Below are 17,079 nucleotides of genomic sequence, written 5' to 3'. Positions count from 1 at the left end.
CTTTTTCCAACAAGATTCCTAAGCACTGCCTTTTATGTGCAGTATCATTACTAAAGCGACATAAAAGGAATAAAAAAAAAAAACACATTAGCAATCATTAGATGTGGTGACTGCATCCGTTTTCTTTGGCTTTTCTCCATTTTCACCTGGTGATCTGGCCAGTAACAAAACTCCTGTATTAGTGAGAGTCTACTCTGGATGAATGAGAACAAGAGGCACAGCAATCAGCAGCACTGTTAGTTTGGGGGGACGGGAGTGTTAAATGTATTAGCAGATTTAAATATACTAACAAGTTGAATCCAAATGCCAGCTAACGTTTTATAATCAGTTACAGCAGTTTTTTCACTTTTGGGATAAAGGTTCTACATAAATAGTTAAAGTTGATCATTTTAAGCACTCCTGCCAGTGTTGAATGATTTGTCTCATCCATGTAAACTGATACATTCTGCTGGATAGCTTGTGCTTTTGAAAAACAACTTGCTGGCTGGATCACTAGATGAACATAGAAGAAAGAAAGCCTAAAAAAGAAAACAAAAGCAGCATCACATGTAAGAATTGGTAAACTGCAATATTATAAATGTTTGCTCAAATATTATTTCAGGTAGACTGTAACATCAATGAATTCTATCAATAAGTTGTAAGAAACAAAATACTCACTCACTTGTATGCTATAAAAAATGATTTGTTTGTTGCATGAACACACCACTGTCATGTTAGTCATAATTGTATTTCTTTTTTAGATTGCCCTGACCATAAGTGACTTCCATGTAGAGTCTGCCACTTTCTGTATGTACGACTATCTAAAACTCTTCATGGATGGTACACAAAAGGGTCCATTCTGTGGGGATCGCACCATCCCTGTGTATTACTCCAAAGGCAATTCTATGGTTCTCGTATTCCACAGTGACAAGTCTAACCAGGCAAAGGGATTTCAAGTCTATTATACCTTCTGTGAGTAGCTCAGTTCTATCTGCTTATATCTAATATCAGCAATGGACGTTATAAGATAATAGAGGTCACATTTCTTTTTTATAAAACAAAAGCAGCCAGCTTAATGAAGACACATATTGCACAAAGAAATGTAACACTGCTGTGGTGTAAATACAGATTTAATAGCAGGATCTCAGGTTAGACACAAAACTGAATCATCTTCAATCACAACTAAGAAATACAGAACTGGTGCTAGACTTTCCTATTAGACAACTTAGATGAGAAAGTATGAACGAATAAGGTCTATGTATTATTTAAATATGGTTTTAATATTTGCTGACATTGACCTCTCTTTGATTACAGTTCAATAGAAGAGCAACAGATGGTACAAAGAGAAAATCTACCGGTTCTGGAAAGAAGCCGACATCACTACAGGACACAATGTGAATTTGATGGAGCACATATAGAAAAGTTGACACATTTGTACATACATATATAATGAATAAATGTACATTGGATCATGCTTGTGTTTGCAATTACATTTAAAAATACAAAATAAAATTTCATAATTGTTTTGCCATTTGATTGGTATTTTGATTGGCTTGGTTAGGAACAGGGGAACACATTTTGGCGTCCTCTGGCTTCTATGTGGTTTATATTTATTCTATAGTGATAATTCTTATTTCTTTAGCCTTCCCTTTCTCTACTTATTATTTTGAGGGGGTGGTTGGCCATTTCTTTTGTGCTATATATCAGGTCATCAACCCTGTCCTCAGGGCCCACTAACAGGCCAGGTTTTATGTACTACTTTGGAGAGATGTAGACTAGAATACTGCAATCACTGACCAGCAATGATATCACCTGTGATGTATTTCAGTTATCATGCAAACCTGGCCTGTTAGTGGGCCCTGAGGACAGGGTTTATGACCACTGCTATATATGACAGTCTGATCTGATGTTTTCCTTTCCTTTTTAAAAATAAAATATATTAAAGCATTAATCCATCTCTGTTATTATTTTTGAGTGACATAGTTCTTGATTCCTCAACATGACTTAAAGTGAGCATTGAAGTAAAAGGAAGTTCTTTTATTAGTTTCAGTCCCTTCTCCTGTGAAATGCACTGACCAGGGGCATATCTAAAGGGGTTGCAGGGGTAGTTATTGTGACCTGGCCCCATGGGGGTCCCAGGGGGTTCATGCGGCCTCCCTGTATGCCTGGATAGGAGAGAAGTGCGGGCATGTAGAGGAGCCAATCCTCCATGTTGCTGCTGAATTCCTGCTTCTCCTCCTCTCCTTCCCACATACATTCAGCCGCTGTAGAAGGGAAATGGAGGCCATTGGTTTCTCCACATACTGCTCCCGCCACCTTCCTATTGCTGTCCAGCTACCCCTGGCTCCTGTGTGCTCTCTCTTGGCCCCCCTGCCCCCCCGCAGCAGTGCCAGGTTTCTCCTTTCCACCTCCCACTGGCTGCTGCAGGGGATCTGTCAGAATAGAGTCTTGTCTTGATGAATAGTCAGTGATTGGTACCATCCACTCACTCTGTTATTTTTTTATTAATTCATAGCTGAGCCATAGTAAACTGTGCTTACTATTCCTCAGTTTATGAATGAACGAGAAGCTCTGTACAGAGCTATTCCTGTTCATTATGTGCAGCTGAGGCTTCAGAGAAAGGTGTTGATGAATGTGTCCTCAGTCCCTTTCTCTGTCACAAAAGTGAGATATTTCACCAAAGCCCCCCAATGGGGGGGGGGGGGGGCTAAAAAATATGTAAAAAAATAAAATTGTGAAAATAAATTTAGTAAATAAAGTAAAAAGGGTAAAAATAAAAATACTGACACCAGTTGCGGAACTACCAGGGTCGCCAAGGTCAAACTTGCAACTGGGCTCTGGCGTTCCTCCACCGTGGGGAGACCCCAAGACAGCAGGAAGGTTGCTTGCTGCGAGACCATAATAAAGGGTCCCACGATGGGAGTAAAGGGCCCAGGGATCAGTAAGGAGGGCCCCAGTTGGGGGCCAGGGAGGCCCTTCATGGTTTCTTGCACCAGTGCCCTGAAAGTTCTAGTTATGCTTCTGGAACTGCCTAATAGTAGTTCAAAAATGCACCTGTAAAGAAAAAAAGGCAGATTATGTACCTATTTTACCTAGAGGGTAATGTCATATTCCTCCTAGCAAGATCCTGGGGAATGCAGAGCAGCCAAAATCTTGCAAGAAGATGTTCCTGCACTGGAATGGAGTGCCTTCTTGCAAGATCTAGGGTACTTATCACTCCCCAGTAATCTCGCAAGAAGGATAGAGATATAACACCATGCAAAGTGGAACACAGGGATGAGGAAAGCATGTAATCTAACATTTTTATTTACACATGTGTGGCAGGGATAATTGGTTGGTACCCAAGGTGGAGAAGAGGCACAACAAGATGAACTAGAATGGCACAGTTATTATTTGGTTTAGTGGAAGTAAAAATAACAGGTGGAGAACAGCAGCAAGGTATTTGCATAACAGTCTCAAACAAGCTGGTAACAGATTCTCACTGACAAAGGCGTCACAGGTACAAAAACTCTCAGCCATGTTATTGTCACAGCTGAATAGTCCCAGTGCGTATAGTGTCACCTTGATGAGGTTTACATTACCAGAAAAGCATCTGGTTGAAGAGGGGTGGCTATTTGGCAGGTTGCTGTATAAGCTGCACTGAGCAGATCAATAGCCGATCCTGATCACCAGCTCTAAAGTCCAGAGATAGCGAAGCCAGCGAAGGTGTCCCTATTCTGTCCCTCCTCCTCAGGAAGCTTTCTCTAGGACTAGATGCTCTGTTCTGCCAACATGGATCCTAACCCTTGCCTATCCATTTCACACATACATGCCAACTGTAGTGGGGAAGTGCAATTTATTAGCACTGCCCTCACCAAAAATGGCCACAAAGGTCAACTAGTGTTGCAGCGCCCAATTAGCGCACTGCTCCCTTGGTGACACTTAAGGAGGCTCAGAGGACAAAAGTTTCTCTCATCCTCCATTCCCTCTGTACAGCAATCAGCAACACAGCACCACCTACAGAGGAGAGAGTAAACCGCACCTGCCTACAAACATACATTCAGGAAGAAAACATAAAAAACAAAAAAATACTGCGCTACCCATAAAAACTAACCCCCCAAAAAGCAGCAGTTAAACAGTGAGATGTGCACCAAGATAACAAATAAAAAAGAAATAACCACGCTAAATTATTAGTGAAACCCGTGAAATAATCTTGAAAGCTTCCGTTAGGAAGTACATATATGAATGAAAAAACATAAAAGAATATTAAAAATTAAAATATAGAAAAATACATGGGTCTACACATGTATCTATGGATCAAACATGAGTGTCCATATATGATATCTGTGAATCAAAATAAGTGTCCATATATGGTAAATGAAAAATAGAATGTAAAGTAATAATCTGAAATCAGTCCAAAAGAGACCCTTTGGGTGAATCCAACCAGAGTCAATGGTGAAAAATATGAGTGACACCCCATACAATATCCTCAAACACACAATAATTGCGCTTACCACAAGGCAAGCGAACACCAGCCTGTATCTCGTCTTGGTATAGAGAATCCAGATGGTACACTTAGGATGCATACATCATGGCTGAAAGGATGTAATAAGGACACCAGACTTCCATCTCATAGACATGTAAATAAAAAGAAACTGGCCATAGTGTAATACTGTCAAACTAGTTAGAGCAGAAGAAGGTAGAAAACTTACACAAGTGCATAGGGATACAGCAAAAGAAAAAACCTAAAGTGAACGTTATCAAACTCCGTAGTGAAAATGAGACACCACACTTCGTGCAAATAATGCGCTTACCACAAGGCAAGCCAACAACAGCTTGTGTTCAGTATCAGTGTACCACACCACACTCCGTGATCCACCACCAGGCAAATAATGCGCTTACCGCAAGTCAAGCCAACAACAGCTTGTGTTCAATAACAGTATGAGAGATCCAACTGGCGTTCTGGACTGCTTACAGCATGGGCCGAAGGATATAGCAAGGACTCCAGATTGACATCTCACAAGCATGTAGATAAAAAGAAACTGGCCATGGTGTAATACTGATAAAAAATGATTTAATGGAATAAGGTAGAAAACTCACATGAGTAAATAAAAGTACAGCAAACAGCCGGCCGGCATAGTGAGCACCTGTCCACACAGGACATGGCGATGACGTCAGAGCGTCAACCTCCCGACGTACGTTTCACAACAAATGGCGTAGTCTGGGGAACGGGCGACGCTCTGAATCATCGCTCTAAATAGTACACAGCCAAATCACGCCTCGTTCTGAGATCTCAGCAGCGGAAGGAAGACATACGAGCCGCCTCTCTAATCACAGCTCATATTAACACAAACAAGACCAAATCTTGTACTCATATTATAAAGCATCTATTGTAAAAATAAATGATTTATTGTGGGGAAATAAAATAATTGTAAAAATAATTACAAAAATAATTGTAAAAAATGCCCAATCAAAAAATCTAACATTAATGAAGGGTCAGACAGACTGGGAGTTCTATAGAAACACTAAACGAATCAACTATCAACACTCTGCCCTCTTGTGGCCACAGAAGAAAAGGCAGAACTATATAAAAAAAAAAAAAAAAAAGAGAGAGAATAAATAATCTCAAATGACGACGCCATTTGTGGTGAAACGTACGTCGGGAGGTTGACGCTCTGACGTCATCGCCATTTTCAGTGTGGACGGGTGCTCGCTATGCCGGCCGGCTGTTTGCTGTACTTTTATTTACTCATGTGAGTTTTCTACCTTATTCCATTAAATCGTTTTTTATCAGTATTACACCATGGCCAGTTTCTTTTTATCTACATGCTTGTGAGATGTCAATCTGGAGTCCTTGCTATATCCTTCGGCTCATGCTGTAAGCAGTCCAGAACGCCAGTTGGATCTCTCATACTGTTATTGAACACAAGCTGTTGTTGGCTTGCCTTGCGGTAAGCGCATTATTTGCCTGGTGGTGGATCACGGAGTGTGGTGTGGTACACTGATACTGAACACAAGCTGTTGTTAGATTGCCTTGTGGTAAGCGCATTAATTGCACGGAGTGTGGCGTCTCATTTTCACTACGGAGTTTGATAACGTTCACTTTAGGTTTTTTCTTTTGCTATATCCCTATGTACTTGTGTAAGTTTTCTACCTTCTTCTGCTCTAACTAGTTTGACAGTATTACACTATGGCCAGTTTCTTTTTATTTACATGTCTATGAGATGGAAGTCTGGTGTCCTTATTACATCCTTTCAGCCATGATGTATGCATCCTAAGTGTACCATCTGGATTCTCTATACCAAGACGAGATACAGGCTGGTGTTCGCTTGCCTTGTGGTAAGCGCAATTATTGTGTGTTTGAGGATATTGTATGGGGTGTCACTCATACTTTTCACCATTGACTCTGGTTGGGTTCACCCAAGGGTCTCTTTTGGACTGATTTCAGATTATTACTTTACATTCTATTTTTCATTTACCATATATGGACACTTATTTTGATTCACAGACATCATATATGGACACTCATGTTTGATCCATAGATACATGTGTAGACCCATGTATTTTTCTATATTTTAATTTTTAATATTCTTTTATGTTTTTTCATTCATATATGTACTTCCTAACGGAAGCTTTCAAAATTATTTCACGGGTTTCACTAATAATTTAGCGCGGTTATTTCTTTTTTATTTACTTTTTTATACATTCAGGAAGAACTATTAGTCAGTGTTTTTTTACAGGAAGAGGGGGTCATCCCCGGACTTGATAAGCTGACATTGCATTTTACTAGTTCACTGGTCCTTCAGGTTCTGAATAACCTATTAGGTGAGACAGGGGGATTGCATCTGTTATCGCACACCTGGAGGAGTCTTTTTTTGACACTGGTATAGGATCATGCAGTGGAGGGTACTGGAAAGGTGAATACATGATGTATACTATGTCTGCTATATCTCTTACTTTATAAATGTGGGTAAAATATAGGGTCACTGTAATGTTATACAGGATCAGCATAGGCTTTTGTGTCCCCTATTTCTGGGAAATGACCTGAGGATAAAGATTTTATACAAATGACAAAAATATTGATATAAAAGTAATTGAAATACCATAGACCAAAATCCACTATAGTTCTCCTTTAAGCAGACGTGATATTCAGATGACCTCTGAAGGAATTAAAATCTAGTAATGGAATATTGTCTGCTGTTTTTTTAAATTTGTGATTAGATTCAAATTATTTTCAACAACAATAGCTCTTCTGTAAAGTTTCCGGTTGTCCAGTTTACTTTCATTATGCTGAGTGGCAGAATGGTCTGTAGTATGTAAGGAGAAAGTTACCACAATGGTTGGTTGCACCAGCTCCAAAGTCTGAAGGCAGTCAAAACCATCCCACACTTTCCATATGCATTCTCCAGCAACTCATACCCACCCAAGATACAGTCGGCCAGACTTCCTTGTCCATCTGCAATCCAGTGTCAGTGAAGGTTCCGCAACTATGCACAGCCAGGCCACTTGTAAAACCAGGTGTGTTCACCTTCATTTCATCATTTTAGATTGGAGTTGGTTGAGAGCTTACCACAAGGGTATGAGTCTTCGAAACACAGCAGTTTGTCACACAGGCAAGCACACAGGATTTCTTCTAGAAGAGTGCTCTTTCCATACTCTTCCCACTTCTTCTGTTGGTCATGTAGCTTTATGACTACATTTTTGGCCACAAGGGTAACATGTTTTCCTTTTTGAAGTCAATAGAAGAAAAATACGATTACCAGAGACAGGGACCGACAATAGCTTCTTCTTAAAAACATGCCAAAAATCTATCCAAGGTAAATCAGCTCACTTGTGATGTCTTTTGAGTTCTCAGAGATAGTACAAACCACAGCGCATATGTTAAAAAAAAGCAAAAATTCATTAGTCCTGCTTTTCATTGCCAGTAGTTACCACAATGACCTGAGTTAATGTTTTCTTTACTATTTTGTTGGACTTACTGACTCTGGTTATAGTTTTGTTTTGTATATCACAGCTGAGATAAGATCATATCCTACCAAGGACTTTTAGCTTAACATTAAATGATTATACAATTTGATGTTTTATGCATGACTTTGTACAGTAAATTTAAGCTTTATGGAACTGCTTTTACAATAAGATGGTTTATATCTATAATAATTCTGTACTGTAAACCTTTTTATCTCAATAAAAACACTTAGAAAAAAAAGACCCCTGGATAAAGTTGTGGACAGGCACAAGTCAGGAGATGGATACAAAAAAATGGCTTTATCAATTCTTAGAAGCACAGTGAAGTCTATTATTAAGAAGTGGAAGGTATTTGGTACAACTGGACCCTCCCTGGATCAGGACATCACTCCAAATTGGGTGAAAAAGCCAGGAGGAGACTGGTCAGAGAGGCTACAAAGATGCCTACAGCAACTCTGAAGCAGTTGCAGGAATTTATAAAAAAGTGTGGTCATTGTGTGCATGTGACAACAATATTACAAATTCTCCTCAAATGTGGCTTGTATAGGAGTATTGCAGGAAAAAAAGCCACTTCTCAAGAAAGGCCACATGCAGTCATCACTGAGCTTTGTCAAAAAGCACCTTGAAGATTCTGAGGCAACATGGAAAAATGTGTTTAATCAGATGAGACTAAAATAGGATTATTTGGCCTCAACACCAAACAATATGTCTGACAGCAATCCAATACAGGCCACCATCCAAATAACACCATTCCTACAGTAAAGCATTGAGGTGGTAATATCCTGTTATGGGGGTGTTTCTCTGCAGCAGGAACTGGAGCACTTAGTAGGACAGAAGAAAGGTAGATGTGACAAAATACCATCAAAATCTTGTGGAAAATCTGCTGCCCTCTGCTAGAAAGTTGTCAATGGGAAGAAGGTTTACCTTCCAACGCAAAAATGACTCAAAGCACACAGCAAAAATGACCACACAGTGGTTGAAGATGAAAAGGTGAATGTCCTTGCATGGCCTAGTCAGAGCCCAGACTTAAACTCCATTGAAAATCTGTGGAATGACTTGAAATCTATAGTCCACAAAAGGTCACTGTCAAATTTAACTGAACTTGAGCAGTTCTGCAAGGAAGAGTGGGCAAATATTGTAAAGTCTAGATGTTCAAAGTTAGTAGAGACATATCCCAACAGACTAAAGGCTTTCATTAAAGAAAAATGTGGTGATCCTTTTTCCAACTCAGTGATTCAGTTTTTGAATTAGTTTATTTTTTTCTGACATGTTGGTGTTATATCTTTCATTTGGATGTTATAAGTTGCACTGAATAAATACAAATGGATAAAACCAAAAACTGTGTCTGTCTTCATTGTAGGCTGCAGAGCAACAAAATGTGATTATTTTAAAGGGGGTGATTCTTTTCTATACCCACTGTATATATGGGAATGCATTGATATAGGTAATTGTATTTCAGTTATGATTTACAACATACAGTGGGGACGGAAAGTATTCAGACCCCCTTAAATTTTTCACTCTTTGTTATATTGCAGCCATTTGCTAAAATCATTTAAGTTCATTTTTTTCCTCATTAATGTACACACAGCACCCCATATTGACAGAAAAACACAGAATTGTTGACATTTTTGCATATTTATTAAGAAAGAAAAACTGAAATATCACATGGTCATAAGTATTCAGACCCTTTGCTGTAACACTCATATATTTAACTCAGGTGCTATCCATTTCTTCTGATCATCCTTGAGATAGTTCTACACCTTCATTGGAGTCCAGCTGTGTTTGATTATACTGATTGGACTTGATTAGGAAAGCCACACACCTGTCTATATAAGACCTTACAGCTCACAGTGCATGTCAGAGCAAATAAGAATCATGAGGTCAAAGGAACTCCCTGAAGAGCTCAGAGACAGAATTGTGGCAAGGCACAGATCTGGCCAAGGTTACAAAAAAATTTCTGCTGCACTTAAGGTTCCTAAGAGACAGTGGTCTCCATAATCCTTAAATGGAAGACGTTTGGGATGACCAGAACCCTTCCTAGAGCTGGCTGTTCAGCCAAACTGAGCTATCGGGGGAGAAGAGCCTTGGTGAGAAAGGTAAAGAAGAACCCAAAGATCACTGTGGCTGAGCTCCAGAAATGCAGTCGGGAGATGGGAGAAAGTTGTGTAGCGCTGACAACTGTTGTTTCTAGCTCTTTGTGTATTATTCAGTACAATAGTTGTGTTAGTGCCATCTTGTGGACAATTGATAAAGTACAATAAGTTTACGTCTCAGAATCAAGTGACACGGAAGTGATTCATTGTTTACTTTGGAACTGTAGCTATGACCCACCCACAATGCTTCTGGACAAAGTCAGAACTGAACTGCATTGTGGGGGGGATATAAAAGGGTAAGCAACGGCCATTTTAGGTTTCTTGTGCCTGGGACGCGTGGCCTGCCAGCAGAACTCTGTGGGTGTGTTTGTCCCACAGGGTTGCGGCCTACCTGGCGAAGGAGCAGAGCAGCCGTAGTATCCTGCCATCGCATCGCAGTGAGCTGATAGCCCCACAGAACAAGTTAAGTCGGAGAGCATTACATCCGAATAGACTTCGGTGTTCAAGAGCGGATGTTAGATGTTTGTTTCTTCATATAAAGACACCTAGTCACTCTATTGGAATACAATTGTTTTAGTGTGTTATACTACACTGCGCAACACCCAGGAGGAACCCTTTGCGGATTACAATTATAAAAGCTAGCGAAGACTGAAGACGTCTGGACTACCTTTTTTCATTGCAGGGCCCTGCATTTTAGTATAGTGACTTTAAGGTCTAGAGCAGGGGGAGCTCCCGGGTATAGATTCATACCAATATATACATATATATTTCTGTGATTGTCATTGATTGTCATAATCATTTCTTATACTATCACACTACGTTGGTGTGATAGTATATTCGTTGAAATAACTCTTTATTTAAATATACTACTTATTCAAAGAAAGAAGTTACTTTTGGTCATTATTGAAGTTTGTGTGCAGTGTTGTCATTTCTCCTACAGGTGGCGTTATCAGTACCCAGGTAGAGGTAATTTTAATTGTAAATGTATATTGTGGGTTAAAGTTAATGCTCATATTGTTTCAACACTGCACTACAGTTGTGTCAAGGGGAGTGAACAATTTAAGAAGGGTGTAGAGCAAAGAGGACAGGCCCGCTTAAACCAGCAGCTCCACCGTGAGTTATTGCTACAGTTGTAAAAAGTCAACCATCACTGCAGCCCTCCACCAGTCGGGGCTTTATGGCAGAGTGGCCCAACGGAAGCCTCTCCTCAGTGCAAGACATAAAAGCCTGCATAGAGTTTGCTAAAAAACACCTGAAGGACTCCAAGATGGTGAGAAATAAGATTCTCTGGTCTGATGAGACCAAGATAGAACTTTTTGGCCTTAATTCTAAGCGATATGTGTGGGGAAAACCAGGCACTGCTCATCACCTGTCCAATACAGTCCCAACAGTGAAGCATGGTGGTGGCAGCATCATGCTGTGGGGGTGTTTTTCAGCTGCAGGGACAGGAAGACTGGTTGCAATCGAGGGAAAGATGAATGCGGCTAAGTACAGGGATATCCTGGACAAAAACCTTCTCCAGAGTGCTCAGGACCTCAGACTGGGCCGAAGGTTTACCTTCCAACAAGACAATGACCCTAAGCACACAGCTAAAATAACGAAGGAGTGGCTTCACAACAACTCCGTGACTGTTCTTGAATGGCCCAGCCAGAGCCCTGACTTAAACCCAATTGAGCATCTCTGGAGAGACCTAAAAATGGCTATCCACCAACATATACCATCCAACCTGACAGAACTGGAAAGGATCTGCAAGGAAGAATGGCGGAGGATCCCCAAATCCAGGTGTGAAAAACTTGTTGCATCTTTCCCAAAAAGACTCATGGCTGGATTAGATCAAAAGGGTGCTTCTACTAAATACTGAGCAAAGGGTCTGAATATTTAGGACCATGGGATATTTCAGTTTTTCTTTTTTAATAAATCTGCAAAAATGTCAACAATTCTGTGTTTTTCTGTCAATATGGGGTGCTGTGTGTACATTAATGAGGAAAAAAATGAACTTAAATGATTTTAGTAAATGGCTGCAATATAACAAAGAGTGAAAAATTTAAGGGGGTCTGAATACTTTCCGTCCCCACTGTATATATCTGCCTCTGTGTTTATCCTGAAGAAAAGGACCATATGGTGAGAGTGAGTGGGCCAATGAAATCAACCTGTTTCTTTGGAGTGAATGGACATTTCAAAGGTTTACTTTAGCTCACAACTTACAGGTATGTAATCATGTTTAATGTGGTCACATGGCCATTATTATGGTAAGGTTGTGCGTAACTGAGTTCCTCTACTTTTATTTTTACATTTTTTGTAATGACTTTGTGACTTACTCATTTTATTATGTCACACTGCTAAGTAAATATCCAGTTGTATTTTGTATGCAGTAGATTTTTTACAGCTGATATATAATGGCAAGTTTTTCAAAAAGGCTATGGATTACATTTCCAAGCTTCAAGGCAAAAAAAAAAAAAGGGACATTTTAGACATGGGAGATTAAGAATAGAACTATATGCAAATTTTAAAAAGGATAGTTCACCTTTCCAGAAAACATGAAAAGGTGACCTAACAATGGATGCAATGCCCACCCCCCTGTCCCCGCTGTACTTACTTTCCACAATCCTGAGCTGTCAGGGCTCCCGCAAGCCGCTCCACCATTCCAGGAATTTGAAATCCTCTCTGCTTTCTTTCCACTCCATCCAGAACTGTAAGGATGGACCAGGTTTATTCTAAGTGGTCACCGTCACATGGACCATGTACATCCTGTGATGTACAATAGGGAAAACTGTATTTTTGTACTTACCTGTAAAAGCCAATTTTTGGAGTATATAACAGGACACAGAGGTCCTTCCCCTCTATGTTAAGGTGTATGGCTTGTCTTTTTTTCCAGTGTCCAATCACTATAGGGGTACGTAACCCTTATGAGTAAAGATTATTATGGCTGCTCTGTGTCCAATGATAAATGATAAATGATACTGCCTTCCAGTCTGATGTCCTGGTGCCTGCCTTCCAGTCTGATGTCCTGGTGCCTGCCTTCCAGTCTGATGTCCTGGTGCCTGCCTTCCAGTCTGATGTCTCGGTGCCTGCCTTCCAGTCTGATGTGCCTGCCTTCCAGTCTGATGTGCTTGCCTTCCAGTCTGATGTGCTTGCCTTCCAGTCTGATGTCCCCGCTTCCCAGCCTGATGTGCTTGCCTTCCAGTCTGATGTGTCTGCCTTTGAGTCTGATGTGCCTGCCTTCCAGTCTGATGTGCCCACTGTCCAGTCTGATGTGCCCGCTTTCCAGTCTGATGTGCCCGCTGTCCAGTCTGATGTGCCCGCTTTCCAGTCTGATGTGCCCGCTTTCCAGTCTGATGTGCCCGCTTTCCAGTCTGATGTCATGGTGCCTGCCTTCCAGCCTGATGTCTCGGTGCCTGCCTTCCAACCTGATGTCTCTGTGCCTGCCTTCCAGCCTGATGTCTCGGTGCCTGCCTTTCAGTGATGTCTCGGTGCCTGCCTTTCAGCTTGATGTCTCTGTGCCTGTCTTTCAGACTGATGTCTCTGTGCCTGCCTTCCAGTCCGATGTCTCGACTTTCCAGTCTGATGTCTCTGCTTTCCAGTCTGATGTGTGCGCTTTCCAGTCTGATGTGCCTGCTTTCCAGTCTGATGTGCCTGCTTTCCAGTCTGATGTCCTGGTGCCTGCCTTCCAGTCTGATGTCCTGGTGCCTGCCTTCCAGCCTAATGTCTCGGTGCCTGCCTTCCAGCCTGATATCTTAGTGCCTGCCTTTCAGACTGATGTCTCGGTGCCTGCCTTCCAGTCTGATGTCTCCACCCACTTTCCAGTCTGATGTCTCTGCTTTCCAGTCTGATGTGCCCGCTTTCCAGTCTGATGTGCCTGCCTTCCAGTCTGATGTCCTGGTGCCTGCCTTCCAGTCTGATGTCCTGGTGCCTGCCTTCCAGTCTGATGTCTCGGTGCCTGCCTTCCAGTCTGATGTGCCTGCCTTCCAGTCTGATGTGCTTGCCTTCCAGTCTGATGTCCCCGCTTCCCAGTCTGATGTGCTTGCCTTCCAGTCTGATGTGTCTGCCTTTGAGTCTGATGTGCCTGCCTTCCAGTCTGATGTGCCCGCTGTCCAGTCTGATGTGCCCGCTTTCCAGTCTGATGTGCCCGCTGTCCAGTCTGATGTGCCCGCTTTCCAGTCTGATGTGCCTGCCTTCCAGCCTGATGTCTCGGTGCCTGCCTTCCAGCCTGATGTCTCGGTGACTGCCTTCCAGCCTGATGTCTCGGTGACTGCCTTCCAGCCTGATGTCTCTGTGCCTGCCTTCCAGCCTGATGTCTCGGTGCCTGCCTTTCAGTGATGTCTCGGTGCCTGCCTTTCAGCCTGATGTCTCTGTGCCTGTCTTTCAGACTGATGTCTCGGTGCCTGCCTTCCAGTCCGATGTCTCCACTTTTCAGTCTGATGTCTCTGCTTTCCAGTCTGATGTGTGCGCTTTCCAGTCTGATGTGGCTGCTTTCCAGTCTGATGTGCCTGTTTTCCAGTCTGATGTCCTGGTGCCTGCCTTCCAGTCTGATGTCCTGGTGCCTGCCTTCCAGCCTAATGTCTCGGTGCCTGCCTTCCAGCCTGATATCTCAGTGCCTGCCTTTCAGACTAATGTCTCGGTGCCTGCCTTCCAGTTTGATGTCTCCACCCACTTTCCAGTCTGATGTCTCTGCTTTCCAGTCTGATGTGCGCTCTTTCCAGTCTGATGTGCCCGCTTTCCAGTCTGATGTGCCTGTTTTCCAGTCTGATGTCCTGGTGCCTGCCTTCCAGTCTGATGTCCTGGTGCCTGCCTTCCAGCCTGATGTCTCAGTGCCTGCCTTCCAGCCTGATGTCTCGGTGCCTGCCTTCCAGCCTGATATTTCGGTTCCTGCCTACCAGCCTGATGTCCCATTGCCTGCCTTCCAGCCTGATGTATCGTTGCCTGCCTTCCAGCCTGATGTCTTGATATTGGTGTCCCAGTCTGGAGTCCCAGTGTTCCAGTCTGGAGTCCCGGTGTCCCAGTCTACTGGGGGTACTGTCAGGAAAGGGTTCACCCATTGGTGGCGCTGTTGGTCCCGTGGATTGCAGTACCAGTGTCCACCAGTGGATGTCTTCTTGCAGCCAGGATCTGTGATAAAGGATCTCACCTGCTAGTGGCACTGTCAGATCCATGGTCCATAGTACCGGTGTCCACCAGCGGGTGTATTCCGGCAGTGTGGAGCAGGTGGCACCAGGTGTTACATGAGGACAATTACTGGCAGTCTCATAAATACCCAGCAAGCCCTCACATGCTTGCCTTGGTATCTCTCTCCCTGCGCCCTGACCTCACTGCCTGTAATCCTGACCTTGAGCCTGCATGACCTGACCTGACCTGATCTGATCCAATCCCTATCCCGAGCCCATCCTGGACCTGTCCCTCCTGTTACCTAATTACCTTGGATCCCTGCCCTGCAGCCTATCCATCCATCCTCTCCCTGTCTTGTTGGTTTCCCATCCTTACCTTATCTGATGATCTCCCTGTGTATGACCTCGGCCTGGCTTTTGTTTACGATTTCGGTATCTCCCATTTATTGTATATACTATTTGTTGTTTGTGGGTCTGTGGTTGGTTGTGCACTGCTTGTATTCACTTACTTGTCGCCTATTTTAATAAACACCATTTTCATTCGCTTACATGCATTTTGGTTTCCTCTGTGCAGTCCACACAGTCTGGTCTACTAATTCACTGATACTTTATAAGATGGAATACAGTACCGAGCCATATTGCCATAGATGCAGAAGGGACCACTGGGACTTAATGCATCTATTGGGGGCAGGTTGTAGATACATACACCCCATTGGACCCCAAATGCTGTCTCTTAAATGTTGTAGAGGAAGTCATTGAGGGTGAACACCCTAGGATAGCAGTGGGAAGGGCCCTTTTCCACGCCCACCGGTTAATTCTAATGCCGCGTACACACGATCGGACTTTCCAGCAGAAAAGATCCGACAGAACAAATCCGTCGGACATTCCGATCGTGTGTGGGCTTCATCTGACCTTTTCTGTCGAAAAATCTGACGGACCTTAGAAATAGAACATGTTTCAAATATTTCCAACGGACTCGAAAAAAAACGTTTGTCTGTATGCTAGTCCGACGGACTGAAAATGATGCAAGGGCAGCTATTGGCTACTGGCTATTGAACTTCTTTTTCTAGTCCAGTCGTACGTCATCACGTTCAAAACGATCTGACTTTGGTGGGATCATGTGTAGGCAAGCCTGTTTCGTCAGAACTCCGTCGGAACTCCTTCGAAAAGTCCTTCGGAGTTCAGCCTGACGAGAAGTCCGCTCGTGTGTACGCGGCATTATACTGTGGAAGTCCCCTGTGGAAGTCCCCTGATCCCCCTACACACAAGGCCTGGGTGTCTGCTGTGGGTAATTCTCTGCTTGTGGAACACCATATTTTTAGATCACAAGGTAGCCCCAGTAAGCTAGAAAAAGTGTGGAGACTGTGGTTAGATGCCCCTGGTTTCAGCCCACGAGAACTTGTTTATCAGAGATTGTCCCTGTGTCCAAATAGACCATAGGGTTCTGTTGTTCATTTAAATTAGGATAATTATATGCACCTTTGTTGCACTTTGGGTGGGATAGAGTCAAGGATGCACAATACCAGCATTGTATTTGATATGAGTATGTGGGCACGGGCATCTGTCTGTGTCAATGTTTCTGTAATTACAACCTTTGGATATCTATGTGGATGTAAGCTTTATAATATTGTCTTGTTTTGAACTGTTATGTTGCCTGTTTAATACAATAAACATTTTCTTGATTTAAATGTGGATAATAATGATAAAAAAATGTTATACATAAATGAAAAAAATATAGCTAGATATAGAATTTAATTAATGTATCTACACAAGTAAAATGAAATGTCGAGCATCATTATTGATCCAATATCAGCACATCTGGAATAATTGGAACAGAAAACTCATAAACAAAAAAGAAAATATGTTATCATAAACCAAAGGGTGATCATGTGTAGAGGCACATTTTCGAATGCTGCCACTGTGCCCCCCCCCCCTTCCCCGCATGCACAAATCTTTCTATT

General features: G+C 42.5%; 1 protein-coding gene across 1 annotated transcript in view; it reads left to right on the top strand.

Moving 5' to 3' along the window:
* LOC141117099 (cubilin-like) overlaps positions 1-17,079 on the top strand; it is a 207,065-nt gene that overhangs the window by 60,870 nt on the left and 129,116 nt on the right. Inside the window, 1 exon segment of the mRNA XM_073609714.1 lies at positions 741-951. Coding sequence (XP_073465815.1) covers positions 741-951 — 211 coding nt within the window.

The sequence above is a fragment of the Aquarana catesbeiana genome, linkage group LG13 (assembly GCF_042186555.1).
Source record: "Aquarana catesbeiana isolate 2022-GZ linkage group LG13, ASM4218655v1, whole genome shotgun sequence".
Taxonomy (NCBI): domain Eukaryota; kingdom Metazoa; phylum Chordata; class Amphibia; order Anura; family Ranidae; genus Aquarana; species Aquarana catesbeiana.
The sequence above is the reverse complement of the archived record's forward strand: the minus strand, read 5'-3'. Positions and strand labels throughout refer to the sequence as shown.